General features: G+C 37.5%; 1 protein-coding gene, 1 long non-coding RNA gene and 1 other non-coding gene across 14 annotated transcripts in view; 2 read left to right on the top strand and 1 right to left on the bottom strand.

Annotated features, from left to right (window-relative positions):
* Immt (inner membrane mitochondrial protein) overlaps nucleotides 1-25,020 on the bottom strand; it is a 43,066-nt gene that overhangs the window by 15,473 nt on the left and 2,573 nt on the right. The window contains exons 2-8 of one of the 12 annotated variants that reach the window (XM_004844581.4): nucleotides 23,495-23,530; nucleotides 13,592-13,665; nucleotides 12,307-12,496; nucleotides 9,054-9,165; nucleotides 7,219-7,356; nucleotides 6,556-6,651; nucleotides 3,536-3,672 (exon numbers count right to left, since the gene is read on the bottom strand). In XM_004844581.4, the coding sequence (XP_004844638.1) occupies nucleotides 3,536-3,672; nucleotides 6,556-6,651; nucleotides 7,219-7,356; nucleotides 9,054-9,165; nucleotides 12,307-12,496; nucleotides 13,592-13,665; nucleotides 23,495-23,530 (783 nt within the window). The remainder of the gene's footprint in view (nucleotides 1-3,535; nucleotides 3,673-6,555; nucleotides 6,652-7,218; nucleotides 7,357-9,053; nucleotides 9,166-12,306; nucleotides 12,497-13,591; nucleotides 13,666-23,494; nucleotides 23,531-25,020) is intronic. The other 11 variants (XM_004844582.4, XM_021258204.2, XM_004844584.4 and 8 more) reach the window with 11 other exon arrangements.
* On the top strand, nucleotides 1,363-2,546 carry LOC147829787 (uncharacterized). The gene is made up of 2 exons (XR_015448533.1): nucleotides 1,363-1,540; nucleotides 2,294-2,546. It is a non-coding gene; the product is annotated as an uncharacterized LOC147829787 (long non-coding RNA).
* LOC147829786 (U6 spliceosomal RNA) lies at nucleotides 10,798-10,900 on the top strand. Its single transcript, XR_015448572.1, has one exon. It is a non-coding gene; the product is annotated as a U6 spliceosomal RNA (small nuclear RNA).

Raw genomic sequence — 25,020 nt, 5'->3', positions numbered from 1 at the left:
TTATTTTTTCCTAAGCATTTTTTAAAGTGAAATTTTTTATTAGATTCTCAAATAAAAAAAATGAACCAAAAAAGGTTAAGGACAACAACTTTTCATGAAAAATTTATGGATTTTAAATCATTCTTCAAGTAATGGCCAATACTTAAAAATTTTCTTATTTGCAAGTATGGCTTCTTAAAACTAAATCATAGTTTTAAGTTTATACATTTGCACTCCTCCAAATGTTATTCTAAAGAACGTTGCTTCCTGGGCTGGGGATTTAGCTAGTGGTGCCACGCCTGCCTCACAAGCACAAGGTCCTGAGTTGGATCCCTGGTACCAAAAGAAAAAAAAGAATGCTGTTTCCTCACTTATAAAGTGTAAACTACTGTCACAAACCTTTTTTGGAGTGAATTCAACAGTATGTGATTTATATATTTTTAAAGAGGGGCTAGGAAGCCAGGTATGGTGGTGCACACCTGTAATCCCAGAACTCTGGGAGGCTGAGGCAGGAAGATCCCAAATTTTAGCCCTGCCTGGGCAACTTAATGCTTTAGTGAGATCTTGTCTCAATAAAAAAGGGCTAGGGAAGTAGGTCAGTGCAAAGGCCCTTGGTTTAATCCCCAGTACCCCCCCACACCATACACACACACACACACACACACACACACACACACACACACACACAGAGCTTGGAGTGTAGCTTGGCAGAGGATGTGCTTAAAATGTGCAAGGCCCTGGGTTTGAGCCCTAGCATAAAAGAAAGGAAAAGAAAAGAAAAAATTTCCCTTGAAAATCCCTTAAGCAGGTCCAACATGCGTTTTTCTCTAGCTTTGGAACTGGCTGTTTCTTTCTTTTTTTTTTAGTATTGGGAATTGAACTCAGGACCTTGTGCTTTCGAGCCAGGCATGGTGTCACTGAGCTAAATCCCTGGCCCTGGAACTGGTTGTTTCTTCTTTGAGCAGTGTTGGCTTATAGTTAGGAGTTACATCATACAAAAAAAGAAAAAAAAATCTAACTATATAATCACACTCAGTGCAGCAAGATACTCATGCTCAGAGGTGAGTGGGGAGAGAAAGGGAAGGAGGGAAGGAGGGAGAGGAGGAGTAGGGAGAAAGTACGGGGAGGCATAGGGGAGCGTGGCGGGGGGGGAGGGAGAGAGATACAGATATGTTGGTGGCTTGGGCCATATGATAATTTTGTCAATAATAAATTTTCCATGAGACCCTAGGGTATGCTGCTAGAGAATTGGTCTTGTATTAAGAGAACTCTTGCATTAAGAGAACTTGCACATCTTCATAAATAACTCAAACACAGTCACAGAGCATGCAAATGTCAATGACATGTGGGAGCTAAAACATCTTCTTTATTGAAGGTATTCCTGCTTATAGAGGTCCAAGGAGAAGCTACCCCAAAAGAGACACTGTCAAACCACATCCAACTGTTTGCAAATACTGCTTTGAGAAAGTAATATGGAATATACCATATTACAGATTCTGTGTGCACCTGGCTTTTTTTTTTACTAGAAGAAACAGAAGTTGGAACCCATTTTTAACATTTAGTAAGTGTGTTCATGTTTTTCTATTTTGCAACATTAGCTAACACTCCTAATCACAGTTAACGGCTGTCATAAACTGTACTTTAGTAGACTGATTACAATCTGGATTGATTACAACAGATTGTATATCATCTAATCCACATGCATAACACATTATGTGCTGTGCTCACTGGAAAAAGGAAATATTCTTTTATGTTGCCTATACCAAAATAGTCCCGTGGACATTTAGAGCTTCCAATCCATGTCCTTCTGAAAGGTATCTGTCTATAAGTTTGAATCCAACTCCCAGATATTCTGTGTGGTTTCCACTTTGCTGACTGAAATCTGCCATGTAGACTTTTTTTCTTGAATTTCAAATACAGTAGAATTTTCTTTAGGTTTCAAAACTTGTAGGTTCCAGCCAGCAATGGTTGGTACATACTTTTAATCCTAGCTACTTGGGAGGCTGAGGCAGGAGGAGTCCAAGTTCAATACCAGCCTGGGCAACTTAGCAAGACCCTGTCTCAAAACAAAAAATAAAAAGTCTGGGGATGTAATTTAGTTGTAGAATGTAGAATGCCTCTAGGTTCTAAAGTATTGTAACAAAAAAAGAAAGGTTATTGTTTCCAGCAATTGATATCAGAGGTCTAATTGATATCAGAGTTGATGGATGTACATGACTGAAACAATGTAAACCATGTTTAAATTTTTTTAAACAAACACAGTTATGGTGGCAAAATTACTGATCATGATTGATCTTTTTTTTTTTTGAGACAGGGTCTCGCTATGTAGCCCAAACTGGCCTTGAAATCACTCTGTAGCCCAGACTGGCCTCCAACTCATGGAAATCCTTGTGCATCAGCCTCCTGAGTGCTGAGATTACAGTCTTGTACAACCATGCCCAGCTTTGATCATGACTGACCTTAACCCTTGACATGTATAGTTTATTTACGTATTTTATGTTACTCTTTAAATGTCTTGGTGTTGAGAAATATCTTTACATAATAAATGAAAATAATTATAAAGAAAATTTACTGAGTACTAGTATTACATTTAGAAATAAAAATTATTATTCTGTGAAGTGCTCAACATAAATAATCTGCATAAACACAAAACAGGTAGAGTCTGGGATACATGAGAATCTGTTTTATTTCTTAAAGTGTTATGTCAGTCTGAAAGTATCTCAAAACATTTATTTAAAGAATGGTTGGGAATTTTTAAAGCAAAAGAAATTAACAACAAATGGATTCAAGCACTATTAAGTTATAAAAACACATATGAGCTAATTCTTATACCATATCAATGTTATACATAAAACTCACTTTAAAAATATTTAAAGGTTTTTCTCATTTAAAGACAATTATCTCGACAGTCTTTACTCAGTGACAGAAAGTGCATGCCATGAGGAAGAAAGCAGTCTATTACATGTCTGCCGGGTGTGGTGGCACAGGCCTGTAATCCCAGCACTCAGGAGGCTGAGACAGGAGAATCACCATGAGTTCAAAGCCAGCCTAAACTACATAGCAAGACTCTGTCTCAAAAAACCAAAAAACAAACACATATATACATAAATAATTGCATGTCTACAAGAGGCTGTGGCAGGAGGATCACAAGTTTAAGGCCACCCTGGGCAACTTAGTAAGACCCTGTCTCAAAATGAAAAAAAGGACTGGGAGTGTAACTTGTGTTGAAACTTGCCTTTTGTCTTCTTCTCACCTACCAAATATATTCTCTACTCTTCACCTCTGATACCAATTATTAAACTACCATTTGCAGGGCTGGGGATTTAGCTCAGTGGTTCCGCCGCCTGCCTTGAAAGTGCAAGGTCCTGAGTTTGATCTCTGGCACCTCCCTCCAAAAAAAAATTGGCATTCTCATTGGCCTTCTTTCTTTAAATGACCATTTCTCCAAATGATCAAGTGATGGAGCATCTGCTTAGCATGTGTGAGGCCCTGAGTTCAATTCCAGCACCACAGACACTAAAAATATAAAAAACAGTCTCATTCCTCCTTGGCTCACCTCAGAATTGTCCATGGCTGCTTTCAGTATGTTGGAGTGGGCATTGACAGCCTGGACTGCAGTATTTTGGGCTGCAACTGCCTGCACAGTGATGGAGGCAGTTTGGCTCAGAGCATCTTCTAAGCTCTTGGCTAGAGCTGAAAAACAAAAAAAAGAACATTTAGAAAGCATACCATATATACTCGTCCCCTTACAAATGCCTTTATTTTAAACCTCTTTTACTACCAAATCTTTCACTGCATTTCCCTAAAACCTTAAAATAAAATATACACAGAACCAAAAATTAAGGAATCAAAGTTCACTTAAAAGTATAGTGGTGCCTCAGTACTCATTGTCAACTCATTCCAGGAGGCATGATGAGTACCACACAAACTGTTTTGGATGGAAAGGATAGCATGAGTAGGGAGACAATTGACATAGCCAATTTCTAGCTTGAATACCTAGTCCTAACATGAGTACCAGGACAAAATGTCTCAAAAATGTATCTAAGGCCAAATTTGCTGAGTTTCAGAGCAATCAAGTACCAAGGTCTGATTGTGTGGTAAAATATTAATAGTAATTGAATCTGGATGTTGAATCTATCAGGGTTCATTATGTTACTTTTATAAATATCTGAATTTTTTCAGTGAAAAGTTTTCAGTTTCACAAAGGGAAAAAAATTGCTTAAAGAAGGCATTTCGAATGGAAGGGACAAGGCTTAAAGATATAAATTTAATATAACTACCAGCTTTTTTCATTTCAAGTAATAATCACATGGACTCACTAGAAGAAAGAGGTGCCCAATTTCAACTCCTCAGCAAGAAAGAAAGCCCACAGCAAAACGCTGTACTAACAAGAAACAGAAGATAACAGACTAAGAAAGAAAAGGACAAGAAAACATGCAAACAGAGATGCAAAGGCAACTGAAGGGAGAGTGTTTTCCCACAAAAGAACTCAAGAAATACAGATACCAATGTTTAAAGGGCTGCCTCCTATTCAGGTCACATTACTATATGTTACTTCAAAAAATATTAGAAAGAAACATTAAAATGTCTTTAAAAATTAAGAAAGCCATCATTTTTGGATAACATACAAAAATGGAAAATATAGTCATTTGTAGAAAGAAGGCATGTGAAAATACCAATTTAAAAATAACTGCCATCATAGCTCAGTGGTTTCAGTGCCTGCCTCACAAGGCCAAGGTCCTGAGTCCGATCCCGAGTACCAAAAAAAAAAAATAACTGCTATCAGAGAGGACCAAAACATAGAGAATGTCTGACAGGTGAGACAAAAACACAAGTTGAGTTTGAGCACAAGAAGCCTAAACTGTAGATGTGAAAATGGAACCTTGCCAAAACACACATGCACCTCTGTAGCATGGGCAGAGAAAGCTAAAAATGGGAAAATACCAAATCATTAAGGTGAGACTGAGGTTTAACTGAAGAGAAAGGGATATAAAGAAAGTAAGAGGCAAGGAAAGGAAAATAACGATTACTTGGTACCTATGACATGTTGTAATAATGTTGGACAACCAAGTACAAACAATAGTGAGCCACTTCACAGAGAAAATGAGCTGCTCGCACACCAGCTGCTACCTCACACCCTCTTCAGAGGTCTGGTCATTGTGTTCTGACATTTGATAAAAATTACACAGACATGCATCTTTTTCCAGGAAAGTTTAGAAGAAAACAGCAACAATCAAAATCCTAAAAATTTTCACTTTGCTCAAAATGAAAGAGGAACTGGACTGAAAAAGGTGGCAAATAAAGCACCAGATATCTCCATCTCAAACTTGTAACTTAATTCAAGGTGTCCACATGAGAAAGACAGAAAAGTTTGGGCCAGGGATTTAGCTCAGTGGTTCCGCCACCTGCCTTGAAAGCGCAAGGACCCGAGTTCAATCCCCAGTACCAAAAAAAAAAAAATGAGACCACAGTATACAAAGCTAATATCACATTTGGGGGCCAGGGATTTAGCTCAGTGGTTCCGCCGCCTGCCTCGCAAGCGTAAGGTCCTGAGTTTGATCCCTGGTACCATTAAGAAAAAAAAAGTTTAAAAAATGAAAAAACAGATTGAAAGATAATCCTTATTTGAAGTAATAAATAATTCTGAAAAAATTAAGAACTCAGGGAAAAGTACAGAAATACTTCACTTATTTAGAAGCCATTTATATTTAACATTCTCAATGATCTGCAACATGGCCAAGAACTCAGAACCCCCCCAAAACAAAAGACACCCACCCAAAATTAGAGCCAAATTAGTGCCCTCCAATTACATCCATCTGTCCCTTGCACCCTTTCACACATTTCTAGCAATGCTGGCCCCTAAGAGTAGGTAGAACCAATACACTGTAGGGACACAGGGGCCACTCAAGGCAAAAAGACAAACAGATATAAGTGATGCTCCTTCGAGGGACAAAACAAATTATTACATAATTTAAAACACCTTTCTGTCTGGCCAAAAGTATACACTTCCACTATCTCTAGAGACATCAATATATGACTACACATCATGAGAAATTATGTTCCATGTGCCTTAAGATAGGAAAATACATTTTCAGGTGTCTGTTACCTTTTTAAAGAACATAATATCAAAACTTAAAAAGATATATGCTTGTTAGCAACATGTAGAATACTCACTCTCTCACCAATGTCATGTAAGACTGCCAGGAGAGAAGCCAGAGGTTGGTGATAGTTAAGACTGTGAGCCATGTGATTTGCATAGATAAACTTACAAGGTTTAACATGCCAAAAATATAAACAACTCAATCTCTGTTTCCCAGAGTATAAAGACTGTAGAGTTTCCATACTAGAATAATTGAGAAAGTGTATCTATTATTTAGAATGTTTATCAACTATGCAGTAAGAGCAGTCTTTGTCACCGGGGTAAAAGTAGTTTAAATGGAAAGAATGCAATGATGTACTGTTAATGAATACAGCAACAACGCTAAAGAAACAAAAGAGCCACCGCTAGCTGACAGATGGTTTAAGAGAGCAACTGAGATGACCAGAAGTACTTAAGAAGCCGTTTCATTTACATACACTCAATCTTAACTTGTTCTTGTTTTTCCTGTTGTGCAAGGCGAGCTGCAACTTCTTCAGGCGGTCGTTCCCTTATAGAAGATGAGGATGCTTCCTCTTGCAGCAAAAGTAAATAAGAGGAAATCAAATTTCAGCACAGAATTTTATCAGCTGACAGGGATATAAACCAGTTATATCAACACAGGGTATTCTGGTGTTAAAGATTCTAAACCATATCGTCACTCATAATGATTCCAAAATGAAGGAATAAAGGATCAGCTGTTAAACTCTTTGCAAAGATTCACTCAGACTTACAAACTTTACAAATTTCCTAAGCAAGTCTGAAGATTTAAAGCCAGGATAAATGTGTGTGTGTGTGTGTGTGTGTGTGTGTGTATATATATATACTTCATAGTGTCTAGGTACTACCTAGGCCAGTGATGATGAACCTTTTATTCTTTTTGGTACCGGGGATCGAACTCAGGACCTTGCACTCAGGTGCGGTGCCACTGAGCTAAATCCCTGGCCCTGGCCAGTGATGGTGAACCTTTTAGAGCTTTCAATGATATACACAGCCCGCTATGGCACATGTCCCATAGATTTACCACTGTCCTATGTATTAACTAGTGCTGATGAGCACATTATCTCATAATACAAGAAATGTAAATGCAGTAATTCAACTACCTGAAGTTACAGATGTGGGTTTTCCTCCGCCAATTTCAGGGCGATCAGCTTTTACAGACTCCTCATGCTGAACCACAGGGGCTGGGATTGAAAGTGAATCACCTGCTGCAGAAATAATTTGAGCTGCCTCTGTAGGTGCTATAAATATATGTTACTCATGGTATTTATACTTTCCTGGGTTAACAGAAACACAGAAGAATCTACTACTCCTGTCCACTTCACACTTGACTTCTTAAAATAACAAATAAATCTGCCACCACATGTTTGAGAACCATACAAATAGGGACACTGTCCAATGCATTTGCAAACATGTATAAAACAGACAATGGTTGGGAAAGCACAAGCAAAAGAAGTGCTGTCAGCATCCATCCATATTTTAACCCTCTTTATGCTCGCGCAAGGCTCTTAGTAACATGGAAAAAGAATAATAAGGAAAAAGAGCATATGTAAGAAGACAGGCAAAAGAAAGCAACTAAAAATATTTTTAATTGCTTTGATGAATGACAAAGATGAAAGAAGACATATGAGCAAAAATGACAGCTTTAAAAACAAAGAAAAGTTCAGTGAAGATAGTAAATATGTGATGTACAGAACTCACTTTAAAAAAATCATTTAATACCATTTTTTAAAAAGGTTAAAAATCAAGAGTTTGTAAATTTATAAACAAAAGTGTTGATGGAAGAGAAAAACAATTGTGGAGTTGAAACGGGGGGGGGGGGAAGCAATAAAATGGGACTCTTTTGTAGAAAAATGAAGGTGTCATTTAAGAGATAAGAGTGGATTATCACAAAACCCATTAACTGCTTCTTCCTTTAGTCTTTTATCTACTCACAACAGCCAGTGATCTTACTAAAACAAAAGTCAGCTATCTCCCCTGGCTCAGCCCTCCAGTGCCTTCCCATGCCACTCAGAATATAAAACAAAATTCTTACAACGGCTTCCAAGGATGCCACAACATGCTCTCTGCTCCTTCTAACCACATTTGCCATTGTTCTGCCCTCTTCACTCCACTCCAGCCTCAGGTGTGCCCTGCTATACGCCAAGCTTTTGCACTAACTAATCCAGTGGCTGGGATACTCTTTCCTCACCAGTCTTTTGCATGACATACTCTCTTCTCTCTTTTTAGACTTTGTTCAGATGGTACCTGTTGAGTGAGGTTTCCTTATCCACTCCATTTAAAATCCCATACCATCTGATATCCTATATTCATTTTACTTATTTTTGTATGATCTTCCCCCTTCATCCCACCAAGGAATATTAGCAGAAAGTTTTTTTAAAAACTGTTTTGTATATTGTTATGTCCCCAGTGAACGTCTGACACAGGTAACAGACATTGGGTGAATATGTGCTGAATTCAAGTCAGGAAATTTAATCAAGGACAGAAGTAACGAAAGGGAAACACATCAAGTATCCTGACAGGTAGGTGCTATAAACTGGGGTGGGATTTCTGGTAAATCCTAAAGGCAGAAACATCTGCAGGGACCATACAAAACACTTTCATCACTAGAAAGAAGAGAGGGAAAAGAACTGGTAAAGAGGTGGAATAAAAGAGGCAGGGAAAGAATAAATCTTAAAGTCCAAACATGGAAAAAGCAAAGTCTGTTGTAGGCAAGACAATTTTGCTGCTACCCTCAATCACTATTCATTAAAAAGCCCAACTCCATGTCCCACTCAGCCCCTAAAATGAAAGCCAAAAGGACACGTGAAAATACTGCTTCTCCAGGGTATGAGCTAGGATCAGAAGAGTCCTTCATGGAGAGGGCTCCTCCTCTTGACTTTGGTTTGTAACAATTCATTTGCCTATAATTTTAAAAGAATGGTTCTAATATGATTACCTGTTATTGAAGCTGAAGTGTCTCCCTTCTGTTTTTGGAGTTGTGAGGCAGGCTGTTTAGATTCTTTCATTGCCTCTGATACACTAGAGATTTTTAGTGGACTGGACGGAATCTTGGAAGAAAAAAAATTTAACATTCAAGACATAATATTTTCAAAAATAGGTAGCATATAGTAATTTTTTAGAAAGTCTTTCAGGCTTTTAACATAAAGATATCAACGTGTATTTTACTAATCACAACAAAAGAAGCCATGAAGTCCAAAAATTTTATTCAAAAACCCATATATTAGCACTAATTTTTTTCCTTCTTTTCCTTCTTTTCTTTCTTTTTTTCATTCTTTCACAATGGTGAGGATTGAACCCAGGGCCTCATGGTGAACAAGCCCTCTACCACTGAGCCACCCTCCCAGCCTAGGGTTGTATACTCTTATCAGACATTAACAGATCATTTTTATATAAGGTTTTAGCAATTTATAGTCTCACAATGAATGTATGTATGATCTATTTCCAAATTCAGTTTTTTTCCTTCCTTTAATTTCTATTTCTGTCAAAATCTTATTTAAAGTAGTATTATTACAAAATCAGTATCTGTTGTGTCTTCTGACTCCTCCCAATCCCAACACTTTTGCAAAATTAATTTGGCTAGTCTTTTATATCATTAATTCTTCAATATCAACTTTAAAATAATCTTACCTGGTCCCTCACCCACTAGAAAAAAATCCATTAGCATTGTGACTAGAGTTGTGAATGTGTGTATACATAAAAAGATCATTTCTCTCAAATTCTAACATATTTAGTAGAAATTGAACAGAAGTACATATATATATGAAAGAAATAACATTGTTATACCTTATTAAGTTCCACATAGAAACATAACATTTGTATTCATTTAGGCAAGTCTTATTTCATGTCCATCAAAAAGACTTTATAGTAAGTAATCATATTGGCACTAAAAGAGTTACTACGAAATAAAATGTATAGTTTTTTGAAAGCAACAAGTTGGTTATAATGCGCTAAAGTAGAGAAAGCTAAGTAAATGTTAAATAAAAACACTACTATTATAACTCAGAGGTAAGAATATTCACACAGATCTGTACATCAAAGGACACAGGCCTTGAAGAGAATATCAGTGGGCAAAGGAAGTCATTCTGAGGAAAAGAACACCACAGGGAAAGTGGTCAAAATGGAAGGAATCTTTGTTATTTGTCCGCTCTAACAAACCAAAACTCAGAACAGTGCCTGGAACATAATAATCATTTGATTGACTTCTTGAATGAATGAATGGTACATACAAGACATATGTGTAAGAAAGACCAACTGTCATAAAGCTAAGAGATAAGGCTGGAAAGGTAAATAAGTGCTTCATTGCCACAGGTAGCACATGTCAATCAAAGAACTAGCAAAGCCCACAAACTGTAGCAATGAAAGAACCCAGTGGCCAGTTCCTAGACTGACATTTAATCACTACTGGCTTTACTTTCCTTATCCAGCATGTAAGACAATTTTTAAGTCTCTCTAGCTTTTTCATTCTATGGTTAAACAAGAGGAAAAGTTTAAAAGTTCCCAATAAGTGGCATCATGAAAACATGAAGTACTGATTTTAGAATATTCTCTGGTATTGTTATGAAGATGGCTTAGATACTTTTAGAAGAGATCTGGGGGATGGAGACTGGGAGGAAGATAGGAAAGACTTTGGGTGGGGGTCAGGGCAAACAACAGGTCTAGTCTAGAAGATAGCAACCCTGGTGCTCACCTTAGCTACACATATACTAAATTGGAATGTTACAGAGATTAGTCTGGCCTCTGCACAAAGATGAGATGTAAATTCATGAAGTGTTCCATATTTTTAAAAAAGCAAGCAAATGCAAGGGGCTGGGAGTGTAGCTCAGTGGTAGAGCTCATGCTTAGCATGTGCAATATCCTGGGTCCCCCCTCCCCCCAAAAAAAGCAAGTCATGAGGACTTAAGTTTTGAGGTAGAATGATATAAGTACACCAAGATACAAAAGTGGAAATATTCTGCAGGGTAGCAATGAAGTGGAGAGCCCAAAGCTATCTTAGATAAAGAATTCATCTACAAGGCCAGGAATGTAGTTCAGTGGTGCAGCATCTGCCTGGCAAGTGTAAGTCCAAGTTTGATTCCTGGTACCAAAAAATAAGAATTCATCTACTAAGATTGCCACTTGAAGTCATGTTGAGCAAGAAAACACTGCTTACACTTCAGCCAGATCCCATGCTCCTACAACTATTTCCAGTTATTTTTCATGGGTCATACAGCTTAAAATAGACCTAAGATTTTAGAATGAATCCATAGGATTCTGCTCTTTGATGACTGATGCTGCAAAACTGTCTCCCTTGGCCGCTAGACATTTTAAAGTTCATATAAAAAACAAATCATGTAGATAAAAAGAGTAGCCAGAAACATTTTGAGAAAGTACGGTCGAGGAGGGGAGGACGGGGGTGGGGAGGAAGTCAGAGCATACTTTTTTCCAAATATTATCTTTGTGATAGGATTGGTCTTTAGATCATATTAGATACTGGAGAGCAAAAGGTGACATAGTTTCTAAGAAAGAACTGATTGGCCATGGCCAGCTACATAGAATAATGAAATGCCAAACAACACAAAATCTACGTTCTTTTGTGCATGCATGTGTGTTTTCCACAAGAAGGTATGTTTGAATGAAAAAATATTTAACGTGAGTTAAAAAAAAAAAATTCAAGCCTAGTGGAGGGGAAAAAAGGGCGAAACCCTGAAGAATAGGGACAAAATTCCAGGAATACTAGAAGATATTTCTGTCAACCAATCAGTCTGTGGCTAAATATTCTGTGACTTTGTTTTATGGTCCAAAGGAGCCATTACTAACTAGTGAGCTATGTGTCATGGCTATCCTATGATATGTTTTTAGTATTCTAAGTCAGAACTTGACAGCTGCAATGGTATGGGCTGACACACAGCCATATTTATGCCCTTCAGTCCACAGGCAACCATGGTTACCTCTGGCAAACATGCCTCCTTCCATTACTCTGTGTAACACACAATTATTTTCCATGTGGTAGCCCTAACTGAGAGCACTCATGGAAATCCCAAAGACTCAATCTACATGAAAAGATTACTGTTAGTTTGATTTAAAGAGAACTAATAAATATACCTAACAAGTTGCACTGAATTATACATGCATAATATTTTGAAGATGAAAACAACTTGCATTTCAAAATATTTCATAGGATAAACCAAAATATTGTTTAAAACTCTTACCGACTTCTTTGGTGATGGAACATTATAAGGTGCAGAACCAAGGACCATCTCAAAGAGTTTGTCGGAGTAAGGTATAGTTTTCTCTACACTTTCCCGGAAATGGGAATCCCATTTGGCATATAGGATAGTGCCACCAATACCTCCACCAACAAATAAAAGGCCAGCTCCTGCAATTTTGCCAGCAGTCACCCTAAGTGAAAGAAAGGAGAAACATATTTATATTTCTTGGCTTTTCTGTTATCTACTTTCCTAGACCAGTAAAAGGCTCTCAAAGACCTGGAGCTTCTACTTCTCTATTACTGACTCAGACCACAACAGCCAAGATTACTACCCCAGCTGGACATCACCTTTCCCCTTTCCCTGATTTATTTTTTAACATGTGTGCAATAGAAAATAATATTTATTTATGGGCATTATATTTTTTAAAAGACAGTATCTAGGATAGAAATAATAAAGCAAAGATGTTTATAATCATATTTACTCTAAATCTCAAAAAAAGAACTATCACTAACTTTCAAGGCTCCTCTTCCTTATGTAAACATTTCTATAAATAAAATAAAGTAAACCCCTACAGAAGATAATAAAATATGAAAGAAAACTAACAAAAGCTTTTTCAAGTCACAACATGCTGAGTTCCAGATATAAATCTATTGCCACAGAATGGAAAACAGCATTTGGTGGGGGCCAGGATTCTACCTTGGATGCCATCCAATTACCAAGAAGCCAAAAGGAGCATCATTAACAGACTTGCACCTACACATAAATAATACTCCAGAAGGTGCCTCAAAGATACTACAGCAAATCTGCAGTACATATTCAGTAGTCCCTCTTACCTGAGAGGGATACATTCCAAGACCGTCAATTGGATGCCTAAACTGTTAATAGTACCAAACTCTGTATACGCCATGTCTTTTCTATACATACATACCTATAATAAAGTTCAATTTACAAATTAAGCACAGTAAGAAATTAACAATAACTAATAAAATACAATTATAACAATATATTATAATGAAGTGAATGTGAATGTGAACTCGCTCTCTCAAGATATCTTACTGTACTTTACTCACACTTCTTGTGATGTGAGATGATCTCACAGACTGATAACCAGTAACACAGACCATGAATAAAAGGAGTACTACTGTATTCCTTAATAAAACGTTTCAGGCAGCTAATTCCATATTCAGAGAAAACATACACACATGCACCCACACACACATGCACACACAGACACTGTTAGCAGTACACAGTAAAAAGCTTGGTTCCATGGAATCATACTACATACCCAGAACTCCTTGAAGTAGAGTATCTGCGGCATGGTCGCAATGGATGGAGGACAAACTTCCCACAGAGACAACTCTAAAGGAGAAAACAGCAAAACCAATAGTTAGATGGGCATGGTGATGTACACTTGCAATCCCAGCACTCTGGGAGGCTGAGGCGGGATGATTGCAAGTTTGAGTCTAGTCATGATATCCTGTCTCAAAATAAAAAGTAAAAAATAAAAAGGGCTCAGTACAAAGGCTTTGAGTTCAATCTTTAGTACTACAAAACAAAACAACAGAAATCTGGAAAGCTTTTAGGGTTGGTAATACAATATTTTTATTATAAATGTTTTTGTTAAACAAAATACTGTATCATTACCATGAAAGATGTTTACAGATTCTTAAAAGCAGTGATGATTCTTGTACTCCAAGGCTCACATAAAATTACTTTTAATATTTTAAGAAGAGGATAGCAGACTGACCAATTAGCACTTTTAAGTGTTATGTATGATGGTCATTTCTATCAAATTATTGAGATTTGCCATATGCTGTCTTGACTTTTTTTTCTTCTTTTTTTTTGTACTGGAGATCAAATCCAGGACTTTGCACTTGCCAAGCAGGCGGCGGCACCACTGAGCTAAATCCCCAGCTGCCATATGCTTTCTTAATTGAACAGAAAAAAAAAAAATAGCATAAAATATCTATTTTATACTAAGGTTACTGTGTAAATTTAATTTAGACATCTGAAAAATCACCCCAAGAGTCTAGCTAAAAACATAGCACCATAGAATACATATGAATCCACTCAGGGAAGAGATCTAAGCTTAGCTTAATAGCAGAAAAGTATTCCACCTCTAAGCTAACTGTAGCCAGTGAACCCTACAGGTATTCATCTAAATCTAAAAGTTTAGTCTTAGTTTATCCTAGTGCATCATTAGACGAAAAGCCAAGGCTTTTAGAAAAAAAAATGTAACTAATGTTATAAATGTTCAAGTGTAAACTTTATCTTCACACAAGTCTACCTTTAAAGCAAATGACCAGGGCCATATTTTATGATTTGTTTTAATCAAAATGAAACACAAACCCAAATGTTTCTTATCAAAATGTGGGTCTTTTAAATTAAGCAAACATAAGCATCTAAATACTATTTGGGGAAGGTTTTGATAATCTTCAAACTATTTGTATCAATTTGAAAATTCATACTATTGAATCCATAATTTCTTTTTGTGTGTTAAGAATTAAACACAGGGCCTTGTGCATGCTCAGCAAGCATTGTCCCACTGAGTTACAACCCTCAGCCTAAAATATTTTTAATATCATTTAGAAAGCTAAATTAGGGCTGGGGATTTAGCTCAGTGCGCAAGTTCCTGAGTTCGATCCCTGGTACTGGAAAAAAAAAAAAAGAAAAGAAAGCTAAATTTCAACAAGTCAAGGGGAATATGCTTTCTCTATGTTCCTTAATGAAATTATATCTAGAAGGCAGGCTCAGTGTTGTGTGCCAGTCCCAGCTACTCAGCAGGCAGGAAGATTGTTTGAGCCTAGGAACTTCAGACCAGCCTCTGCAGCATGGTGAGAACCTGTCTCTTAAAGAAAAAAAATCATACCTAAGGAACAGCAAAAAACCCACAAACTTCCTTTTAAAATTATTTTTAATTTCAACAAAATACCATATGATCACAGGACAAATGAAGTTACTCTAGAATTAGTTGCGATTTCTAGTCTATTTGGCAAAACCTAGAGGTAAATATCTAATGTATTAATACATTTTAAAAAGAACAAAAAGCCAGATATCTTAAAACATATAAAGCAGATACACTTGTTTTTTAAGTATTTCAATTATCACCTGAAGGGTAGAATTCTCAACATTTCTGAACTATGTTTATCAGAAAAGAGTGTTTCCCTTCTATTCTATAAAGCAGGTAGTATAAAACTGTAAACAGAACTGCATCTAGTTTTATGCATCAGTAATTCCACTTTGCAAGTCAGGGGGAAAAAAATAGGAAACCACTGAGGTTGTGTTATATAGTCCAGGCTGGCCTTGAACTTCCTTCAGTGATCCTCCTCCCTCAGCCTCTCAAATGCTGGGTTTACAAAGCATGTACTACCATGAATGGCTACTTTAAGATTATATTTTTTAAATGTCCCTGAATACAAATAGGTATTCAGGTCACAAGTGAAGGCACTGTTAACAGTGCATAAATAGCTAACAGGAAGACCAAGCTTAATAATGGATAACTGACTCCATATTTGGTGTTAAATTCAATGCTAGAGTTTCAGAACGCTAATTAACAATGTTAGCTTATTTCTTTATCCATCTTACACTTTCTTGACTTTCCTCTTTGGACTGAATATACTTTATCTGATGGGACGTATTAAACAAATTTAAAACCTTAAATTTAAAATGAATATTCAAAAGGCTTAAATGTAAGTAGAGTGAAGTCTCCCTTAAATGTCTGTTCCCCAGCCACCCAATTCCTTTCTCCAAAAGCAACTGATGCTATTGCTTGTTTACTCATAGGTAGTTTGTGCACATTTACCCAAAGGAGCGTATTAGCTTCACCTTCCCCACCTTTACAAAAATGCCACAATATATAACACTTCCGTAGTAAAGTTTATCCAAGAATATATATTTTATTTTATTTTGGTTTTTTGAGATAGGTTTCACTATGTAGTTTAGGCTAGTCTTGAACTCACTACGTAGCCCAGGCTGGCCTCAAACTCATGGCAAGCCTCCTGTCTCAGCCTCCCGAGGGCTGGGACTTCAGGCCTGTGCCACCATGCCCAGCTCTAGGTATATATTTTAGATTACTGAGTATCAGTATATGAAAAGCTTCCTCAAAGATTTTACAGCAATTCAGTGTCCTGTTGTATGGATGTTAATGTAGTGTTAACCAGCCCCTATCAATGAACACTGAGGTTCTAAATTTTTGTTAGAATAAATAATACTGTACGTATATAATTTTGGGATCGATTCTTTTTTTTTTTTTTTTTTGGTACCAGGGATCGAACTCGGGTCCTTCCGCTTGCGAGGCAGGCGGCAGAACCACTGATCTAAATCCCCAGCCCTGATTCTTAAAAGTAAAACTTGCCATATTGATAAATATTGCCCAATTTTCCTCTAGGAATGAGAGTCGTTCTCCAACAGTTATCAAGTTTTTATCACTGACAATCTGAAAGGTGAAAATAGAGTGTCATTCTAATCATAATTTCCTTTATTATGATTGTATCTTTTCATTAATTATAGATTTCCTTTTCTGTGACCTATCAAAGTGTGACCATTGTCCAGCTTTTAAAATTAGATCGATCTTGTTCGTATCTCTTTGTCAAGGTGCTCTTTACATATGAAATTAGCCATGTGTCTGCTCACTACAAATGTTTTTGTCTAGTCTGTGACCTTCTTTTTGTCTTTGCTTAGGGTAGCTTATGCCATCCAAAACAAATGTACTTTTACACAGTCAAACTTATCAGTCTATTCTTTCATAGCTTCTATGGTTTTTTATATTCTTAGAGAGCCACCCTCAAATTTTATAACAATCTTTCATGGTTTCTTCTCATTATCATTCTGGGTTTGTTTTGTTTTTGTTTTTGAGACAAGGTTTTGCTACGTAGTTCAGGTTGACCTTGTCACTATGTAACTCACACTGGCCTTGAACTCGCCACAATCCTCCTGCCTCAGCCTCACAAGTACTGGGATTATAGACACCATGCCCAGCTTTTCTTCTACTTTCATGGCTTACTCTTTTTATACAGTAGACCTTCCATCTCTACAGTTTCCACATCCATGGGTTCAACTAACTGAAGATTGAAAATATTTGAAAAGAAAAAAAAATTTTTTTTAAAAGAAAAAAAATTGTATCCATACTGAAGAGACTTTATTCCTTGTCATTATTCCTTAATAATACAATATAACTAACAACTATTTACACAGCACTTACATTGTTCTAGGTATTGTAAGTAACCCAGAGATGATTTAAAGTACAAAGGAGGTTATGTATAGGGTATATATAAATACTACATCATTTCATAAAAATAAGGGATTTAATACAGAGGGAGAACTACTTAAATCTTTGAAACTGGTTTAAAGTGTGTGTTATGGCTTGTGTTTAAGTGTCCCCGCAAAGCCTCATGCTTTTCCAAAACTGGTTGAATCTAGTGTGTGATTGATTCATGGTGGGGCTAGGCCCAAAGGCACTGGGATAAGAGTGTGAGTGCTACCTGCCCTCAGTCGTCTGAATAAGATAAAAGGGGCAGGAAGACACTGTTAACTCTTGTTGCTTTTGCTGTCTTGTGGCCATCCTACCATGAACTCTTGTTCTTCTGCCACCCTGCCCTGGATCCAGGACTGAAACCTCTATGAACTATAAGCTAAATAACCTTTTCCCCTTTAATTTTGGATGTTGGGTATTTTGTTTCAGCAACAAGAGAAGAGCAACTAAGACAGTGTTAGATATAAATTCAACTTTTCTCCCCCAGATGTCTATTCACTTGTCCCTAAGTTATAAACTAATCCATTTTTCCCAATAATTTGAAATGCTACCTTTAATACACTAAAATTTTTTCTACTTTTTCAGTTTTTATTGGGTTACTATCAAGAATTTAACAATATGATAGACTGACAATTTTTAATACAAATGTATGTTTTATATAAATATATAGTAAATTTATATAAATTTGTAGTGAAGTAATAATATCTATAACAATTATCATTTTATTTAGGTCAACTTTATATTCATAGTTTCCTTCACAGGTTAGAAAAAAAAACCCTTCACACAGGAATTGACAAATCAAAGAAACAGAGAACTCCTTACTGGCTAGTATTCATCTTTGGCACTTATCACAGAAGACGGCTGCTCCTCCATCCAAAACACTGCTTCTTCCTTAATGCTGAGCGAATCCCCACTCTGGTCTTAAATCCACTGATGCTTGATTCTCCAATAACTGGTCCAACAATCAGAATTCTCCAACAATTGGTCTAACAATCAGTATTATCCCTCCATCTTCTTATAGCCCTTCTAAGGTGAATGTTTTTGTGGATTCACCATCGTGTCCATCTATCAAACTACTTGAATGAATTTACTATCCATTCTTTCCTTCTCACAAGTTCAGAAGGGCTTTTCAATTAGCAATCCTAAACTCTGGATGCTGAGTTTAAAGGGACCTCTACCAGGATCACACAGAAACTGTTCAGGACAGCATCTCCCCATTTTTTAAATTCAGATATAAGGGATTCTCTCTCTGTCTCTGTCTCCCTCCCTCCCTCCCTCCCTCTACCTTTCTTTCTTCCTCCCTCTCCCTCTCTCTCTGAAATAGAAGGGTGTTATGGTTTGGGTCTGGATATACCCCCAAAGCCTCACTGGTCAGAGTTAGCTGAATCTGGAATGTGTGATGCTGGGATTAAGGGTGTGTAATTACTAAACCACTACTTGAGAGAGAGAGGTTTAGCAGCACCATAATCCCGGTAGTCTGGATGGAATAAAAGAGGCAGAAAGAGCTGTAAAGGTCCTTTGTTGCTTTTGTGGTCTTCTGACAAGAACTGTTGCCCTCCTTGTTGTCTTTACTACTGTGTGGCTGCCATGTGCCACCCTGCCTTGGAGCCTGCTGATTATGGACTGAAACCTTTAAGAACTATAAGCCAAATAAACCCCTCCCCTTTTAACTTTGGGTGTTGGGTATTTTGTCTCAGCAAGGAGAGAAAAGTAATGAACATAAAGGGTTTGTTAAGCTATTACAGATGCTAACCAGAAAATGAAAGGACCAAGAATGAGGTCACATTTCTGCCAACTACCAGTAGTAGGCCTAGGCAGCAGTTGGAATGTGTCCAGACAAAGAATTTTTAAAACAGTAACTTAGAATATAGAACCTATTGCCCTCTATCTGGTAAAGCTTAAAAGGATAGTGACAAAAAAGGCTGCAGGTCTCACTAAGTTATTCTCCATCAATACAAATGCTCATCCACTCTCTCTCTGCACTGCTTATCCCATGAATATTTTACATTCAAATCATAATGTTTTCTCTCTGCTTCAAGTTGTTCAAGCAGAATAATCTGTTCTCCCAGAAGATGAATGTTTTCTTTTTTCCAATTTTGCCTCTCAGTGTTTCTGGTCACTCTGTTGCAAAGCCTCTGCCGGTCCTACTGCTGCTTCAGATACCTACCAGTCCCCATGACTTCAACATCCCCTGCTGGTCATGTAGTCTCCTACTCCTGCCTGCCCAAGGCACCTAGGGCTGCCATGTCGCTGTGAGTTCAGGTTAGGCTAGACTATAAATTCTTAAATGAACTTAGATTTCCTATTTTGATCTACTGATCTATTTATTCACAAACTAAGAGCTCAATGTTTTAACTACTGCATTTTTGAATTAGGTTTTACTCTGGTAGGGCTAGTCCTCTCTTCTAGTCCCTACTTCCCAGAATATTTCTGGATATTCCTGTTTTTAAACTAAGTGTAGTGCCAGGGACGTAGCTCAGTGGCGCTGTGCCTACCTGGCAAGTGCAAGGTCCTGAGTTCAATCCCCAGTACAAAATAAATAAATAAATACTAAATTTTCGGCTATCTTCTCTCAAGTAGAAAGAAAAAAACTTTTTTATGTACCACTAAGGACGGAAAAAATGCTTTCAATTCAATGAAACACCATCAAAAAGGAATGACTTAAGGAGATATCCCCAATGCATTATATTCAAGATGTCTTATCTACATCAGGATCTGATTTAGATGACAAGAACCTGGTTCCAATGCTGTGATGACATGAAATTTCAGAGGGTCTCAGAGAAGTCTGTGAAGGTATTTGTAGTTGGGAGGGATTTAAGTTGTAGCTGGAGGGCTCCATGAAAATCACCAGCAACTATTTCTGTACCAAATGCTCTTTTAAAAATTTGCCTGTCTAAAATGAATTCTATGTACCCTTCTATTAAACAAGGCTTTGAGCTGAGTATGGTGGTGTACACCTGTAATTCCACCACTCAGGAGGCTGAAGCAAGAGGATGGACTCCTGCCTGGGCTACATAGTGAGTTCAAGGCCAGCCTGAACTACATAGGCAGATCATGTCTCAAAAAAACAAAAAGAAAAAGACTGTTAATAATTCACTAACATAGGGCAATAAAAGTGATGCTCTGTGCCTTCTGAGAATAAGACATAGAGAAAATGGCTTCTGCATGGCTCTGCCTCTCATCACACATGCTCTTGGAACCCACCTGTCAAACTGTGAGGAAGCCCAGAAACATGAAGATGCCACATGTCAGCTTTCAGCCAACAGTCATTGCTGAGGTGTCAGCTATAGTCAGCATCAACTGCCAGGCATGACAGTAAGGAAGAGTTGGATGTGACACTATCCCCACCCAGAGGCTGACTGCAAACTCATGAGGGCCAAGATGTAAGAGTTGCCTAGCTGAACCTAAGCAAGCCCAAACTCAGTGAAGCAATTAATATTGCTCTACCCTAAGCTCACAGTGGCTTGTTAGCTATAGCTAATCAAAACAGTGTCTTCTTTACTTTACAGATTTAAACACTTTCCATAGACTTAAATCAGTTGTAACTGTTATCTTTTTGAAAAGTCATTATTGTCTTGTCTTTGGCCAAGGGAAGCCTCTTCAAGATTGAGGTAAGAGTGGTGTGTGTGTGTGTGTGTGTGTGTGTGTGTGTAGGTGTGTAGGGGTGTGTGTGTTTGTGTGTGGAGTTCTGCTTCTACACTTCTGGCCATCTACAAATTCCTAGTGGCAGGTTTTTTTCTTTGTGTGGCAAAATTCCCTGAACATAAAACTCACAATTTTAACCATTCAGTTATTTAATACACCCACAGTGCTATACAATCTTCACCACCATCTGGTTCTGGAACACTTGCATCAACCCAAAAGGAAACTTAAGTTTCTTTTTCATTTTCATCCACACTGTAACACTTACATGCACGTAAGTCATTTATTTTTATGGCTGAATTTAATATTCCATTATATGGATATATGATATTTTATCTAGTCACCTGATGATGGACATTTGGATTGTCCACCACTTGGCTATTGTGAATAGTGCTATGAACATTCATCTAAAGGTTTTCATTTCTTTGTGGGGGGAAGGGTTTAATAGTTATACAGTTAATTCTATATTTAAATTTTTAAGGAACAGCCAAATTGTTTTCTGTAGCAGCTGCACCATTCTACATTCCCATCAATGTCTGAGGGTTCTAATTTCTCTATGTCCTCATCAACATTTGTTATTTTCTGTTTTTTTATAATCATTATAGTGAATGTGAACTGGGTATCTCCTTGTAGTTTTGATTTACATTTCCCTAGTGTCAAAGGATATTGAGAGTCTATCCATGTAATTTTTTTTTTTTTTTGGTACTGGAGATCGAACTCAGGACCTTGCGCTTGTGAGGCAGGTGGCAGAACCACTGAGCTAAATCCCCGGCCCAATCCATGTAATTCTCGACCACTTTTAAGTCCTTTACCATTTTTTTGAGTTGTCTTTTTGTCGTGAGTTATAGTTTTTTTACATATTCTGGATACTAGACCCTTGTGAGATATATTATTTGAAAATATTTTCTCTTATTCTTTTCATTCTTTTGAGTGTCCTTTGATGCACAAAAGTCTTAAATTTTTTTTTTTTGGTACCGGGGAACAAACTCGGGTCCTTGTGCTTGCGCAGCAGGCAGCAAAACCACTGAGCTAAATCCCCAGCCCAAAAGTCTTAAATTTTGATCATGTTTCATCTTTTGTTGCTTATACTTTGGTGCCATATGTAAGAAGTCATTGCCAAATACCAAGTATGCCTTCAGAGTTCTCTACTGAATTATATATAATCTAAATGCCCAACTTTTAATGCACAAAATATTATCCACTTCTGAGTTCTGGAATCATTTTTTATTAATAATGACCTATGGTGTAGAAAGGACAATACTGTTTCAAAGCAATCTGCCTTGACATATAACCTTGCAATAAATGTTGTAAGGTTAGCACTGTTGCTTCTAACCTGCAGAAACATAATTTTAACGAGCAAAAAAGCATGAAAAAACATAAAATTCTCATGTAATGTTCTTGTACAGACCATCCATTCCCTAGCTCTACCAAACTAAAGTGAACATATACAAAGAAACCATAATCCAGCATTACAACCTGGAAATGGAGGCGCTAACAGAAGTCTCCTCATATGAACCCTATCTGGAGGTTCTCAGTTTTGCTGATTGCTATAACTGACAGTGTTTGGTGGATTTTATAAAGATTTCTTTCACATAAACAAAAGACACTCAAAGTTGATGGCCATTTCTACATTTGAAATACAGATTAATATGCAACACTATAACTTTTTCTATTAACATCTTTTATAAGAAGCATGCACTTAGGTTAAAAAGCATATCTCACAAAAATCCAGTAAGTTTGATACGAATGCAGGATTACCTCTCCATGTAAGCATATTCTACATCTAAGAGAAAAAGTGCTCTTCAGTTATTGAAATGGCAGCAAAAGAATCAGTCAGCAAAAGAACAAACTTGATAGTTCTTTAGATTTGTCTTTAAATATGTGTGAATATATTTTATATATTCTCACTCAGTATACTGAATTATATAAAATGTATTTCCAAATGGTGTTAAAGCTACTACTCTATAGATAAGAAAATGAGGAAAAAAGAAAAGGCTTCTATATGGGTGTTGTTGCAAACAGCAGGCTGCATAATCTACTGAACTAAACTAACTGCTAGCACAAGTGGTTGGAAGCCTACCCCCCTCTTGAATGCAATCCTAAATTAGCCAGGCTATCAAACTCAGTCTTTAGTTACATAAGCTTGTTTGGTTGACCTTCAAGAACAATGTTTCTTTCTCTCCTTTTAAGGTACAAGCAGAAAGTCTACTACACATGCAAATGACCACTCCCAAGTCTGTAGTCCAGAAGGTGAGGCTAGGTTGAAAGCCCAAGTCCTCCAAACCCAATGCCTACCTCAGAAACATTGGGCCTGGTGATGCAGTACTGGGTCTAAGAGAAGAAAAAAGTGTTAGGACACAGAAATAAACCCAGGGAGGATCACAGTTCTGCAGCAAGTTTCTGGAAAAAGAATAAGAACGATCCATTTTTACTCAATACTAGCAGCATGGAGGGAATTCAAGGTGATGAACCCAGATTTAAAGAATAAGTGGATACTATCTGTGATGATTAATTCTGTGTCAAGCTGGCAGGTATTTTGGATACAATTAACATTTCAACTGGTAGGGCTGGGCGTGGTGGCGCACACCTGTGATCCCAGCACTCAGGAGGTGGAGGCAGGAGGATCGCCAGGAGTTGAGGCCAGTCTGGGCTACAAAGTGAGTTCAGGACCAGCCTGAACACAAAGCGACCTTGTCTCAAAACAAAACAAAACAAAACAAAACATTTAAATTGATGAACTGTGAGTAAACCAAATTCCCCTCTGTAATGTGAGTCCATCCAATCGGCTGGACTGAAGGACTGAACACAAAAAGAAACAAGGAATAATCCAGCACACTGCCTTCAGACAGAAAGTGTTCCAGCTGCTCTTCCAAGTTTCCAGGCTACTGGCCTATTGACTAAAACTGCATCACTAGCTCTCCTAGGTCTTCAGTGTGCCAGCCCACACTGCAGATCTTGGACTTGGCAACCTCCATAAGTTATTTGTTTGTTTGTTTGTTTGGTACCAAGGATTGAACTCAGGACCCTCCCCTTGTGAGGTAGGCGGCAGAGCCACTGAGCTAAATCCCCGGCCCCTCCATAAGTTATAATAAATCCCACCAGTTCTGTTTCTCTGGAGAACCCTGAGTAATAAATACCCTGAGTAATCAAGAGGTACCAAAATCTATGGAGGGCTTAAAAGGAGGTCATATGCACCCATAGAGATTAAGAAAAATTCATAGAACACATTCATTCTGTCATTAAAACACATTACAAATATGCTCCTAGTTGAGCATCTACTAGGAGCAAGGGACCGTCAGTACTGCAAATACAGAAGTGAACAACATGGATACAGTTCCTCTGAAGCACACATTTAAAATAACCACATACATGGGCCAGGGATTTAGCTCAGTGGTTTCGCTGCCTGCTGCGCAAGCGCAAGGACCCGAGTTTGATCCCCAGTACCCGACCCCCCCCCCAAAAAAACCACATTAAATAAAATAACCACATAATAAATAAACATTATAATGTCAGGCAGTACTAAAATCTACAAAGAAAAACAGCATGGTTAGGGCAAAGACAGAGTGATGCAAGGATGGGGAAAGTAGCCTTAAGTCTTTGTTCGATAAGGCCTTTCTGAAAGGAAGGTAATATTTGAGAAAACACCTGCATGAAGGGAATGAACTCAGCAAAGATGTGTGGGAAGTTAAATACCAAATGAAAATGCAATAGGGCATATGCTGGAGATACTAGAAGAAAGGGTAAGGCAGAATAGATATTAAGACGTGAAAAGAGTCAGATCATAAAGGGCCTGGTGGTATGGTAAGGAGTTTAGATTTTAT

Source organism: Heterocephalus glaber, unplaced genomic scaffold (genome assembly GCF_053883595.1).
Source record: "Heterocephalus glaber isolate CG9 unplaced genomic scaffold, H.glaber_assembly_v1.0 deba00000470, whole genome shotgun sequence".
NCBI classification, from domain to species: Eukaryota; Metazoa; Chordata; class Mammalia; order Rodentia; family Bathyergidae; genus Heterocephalus; species Heterocephalus glaber.
Note: the sequence above shows the minus strand (reverse complement) of the source record. Positions and strands in the feature narration are given on the sequence as shown.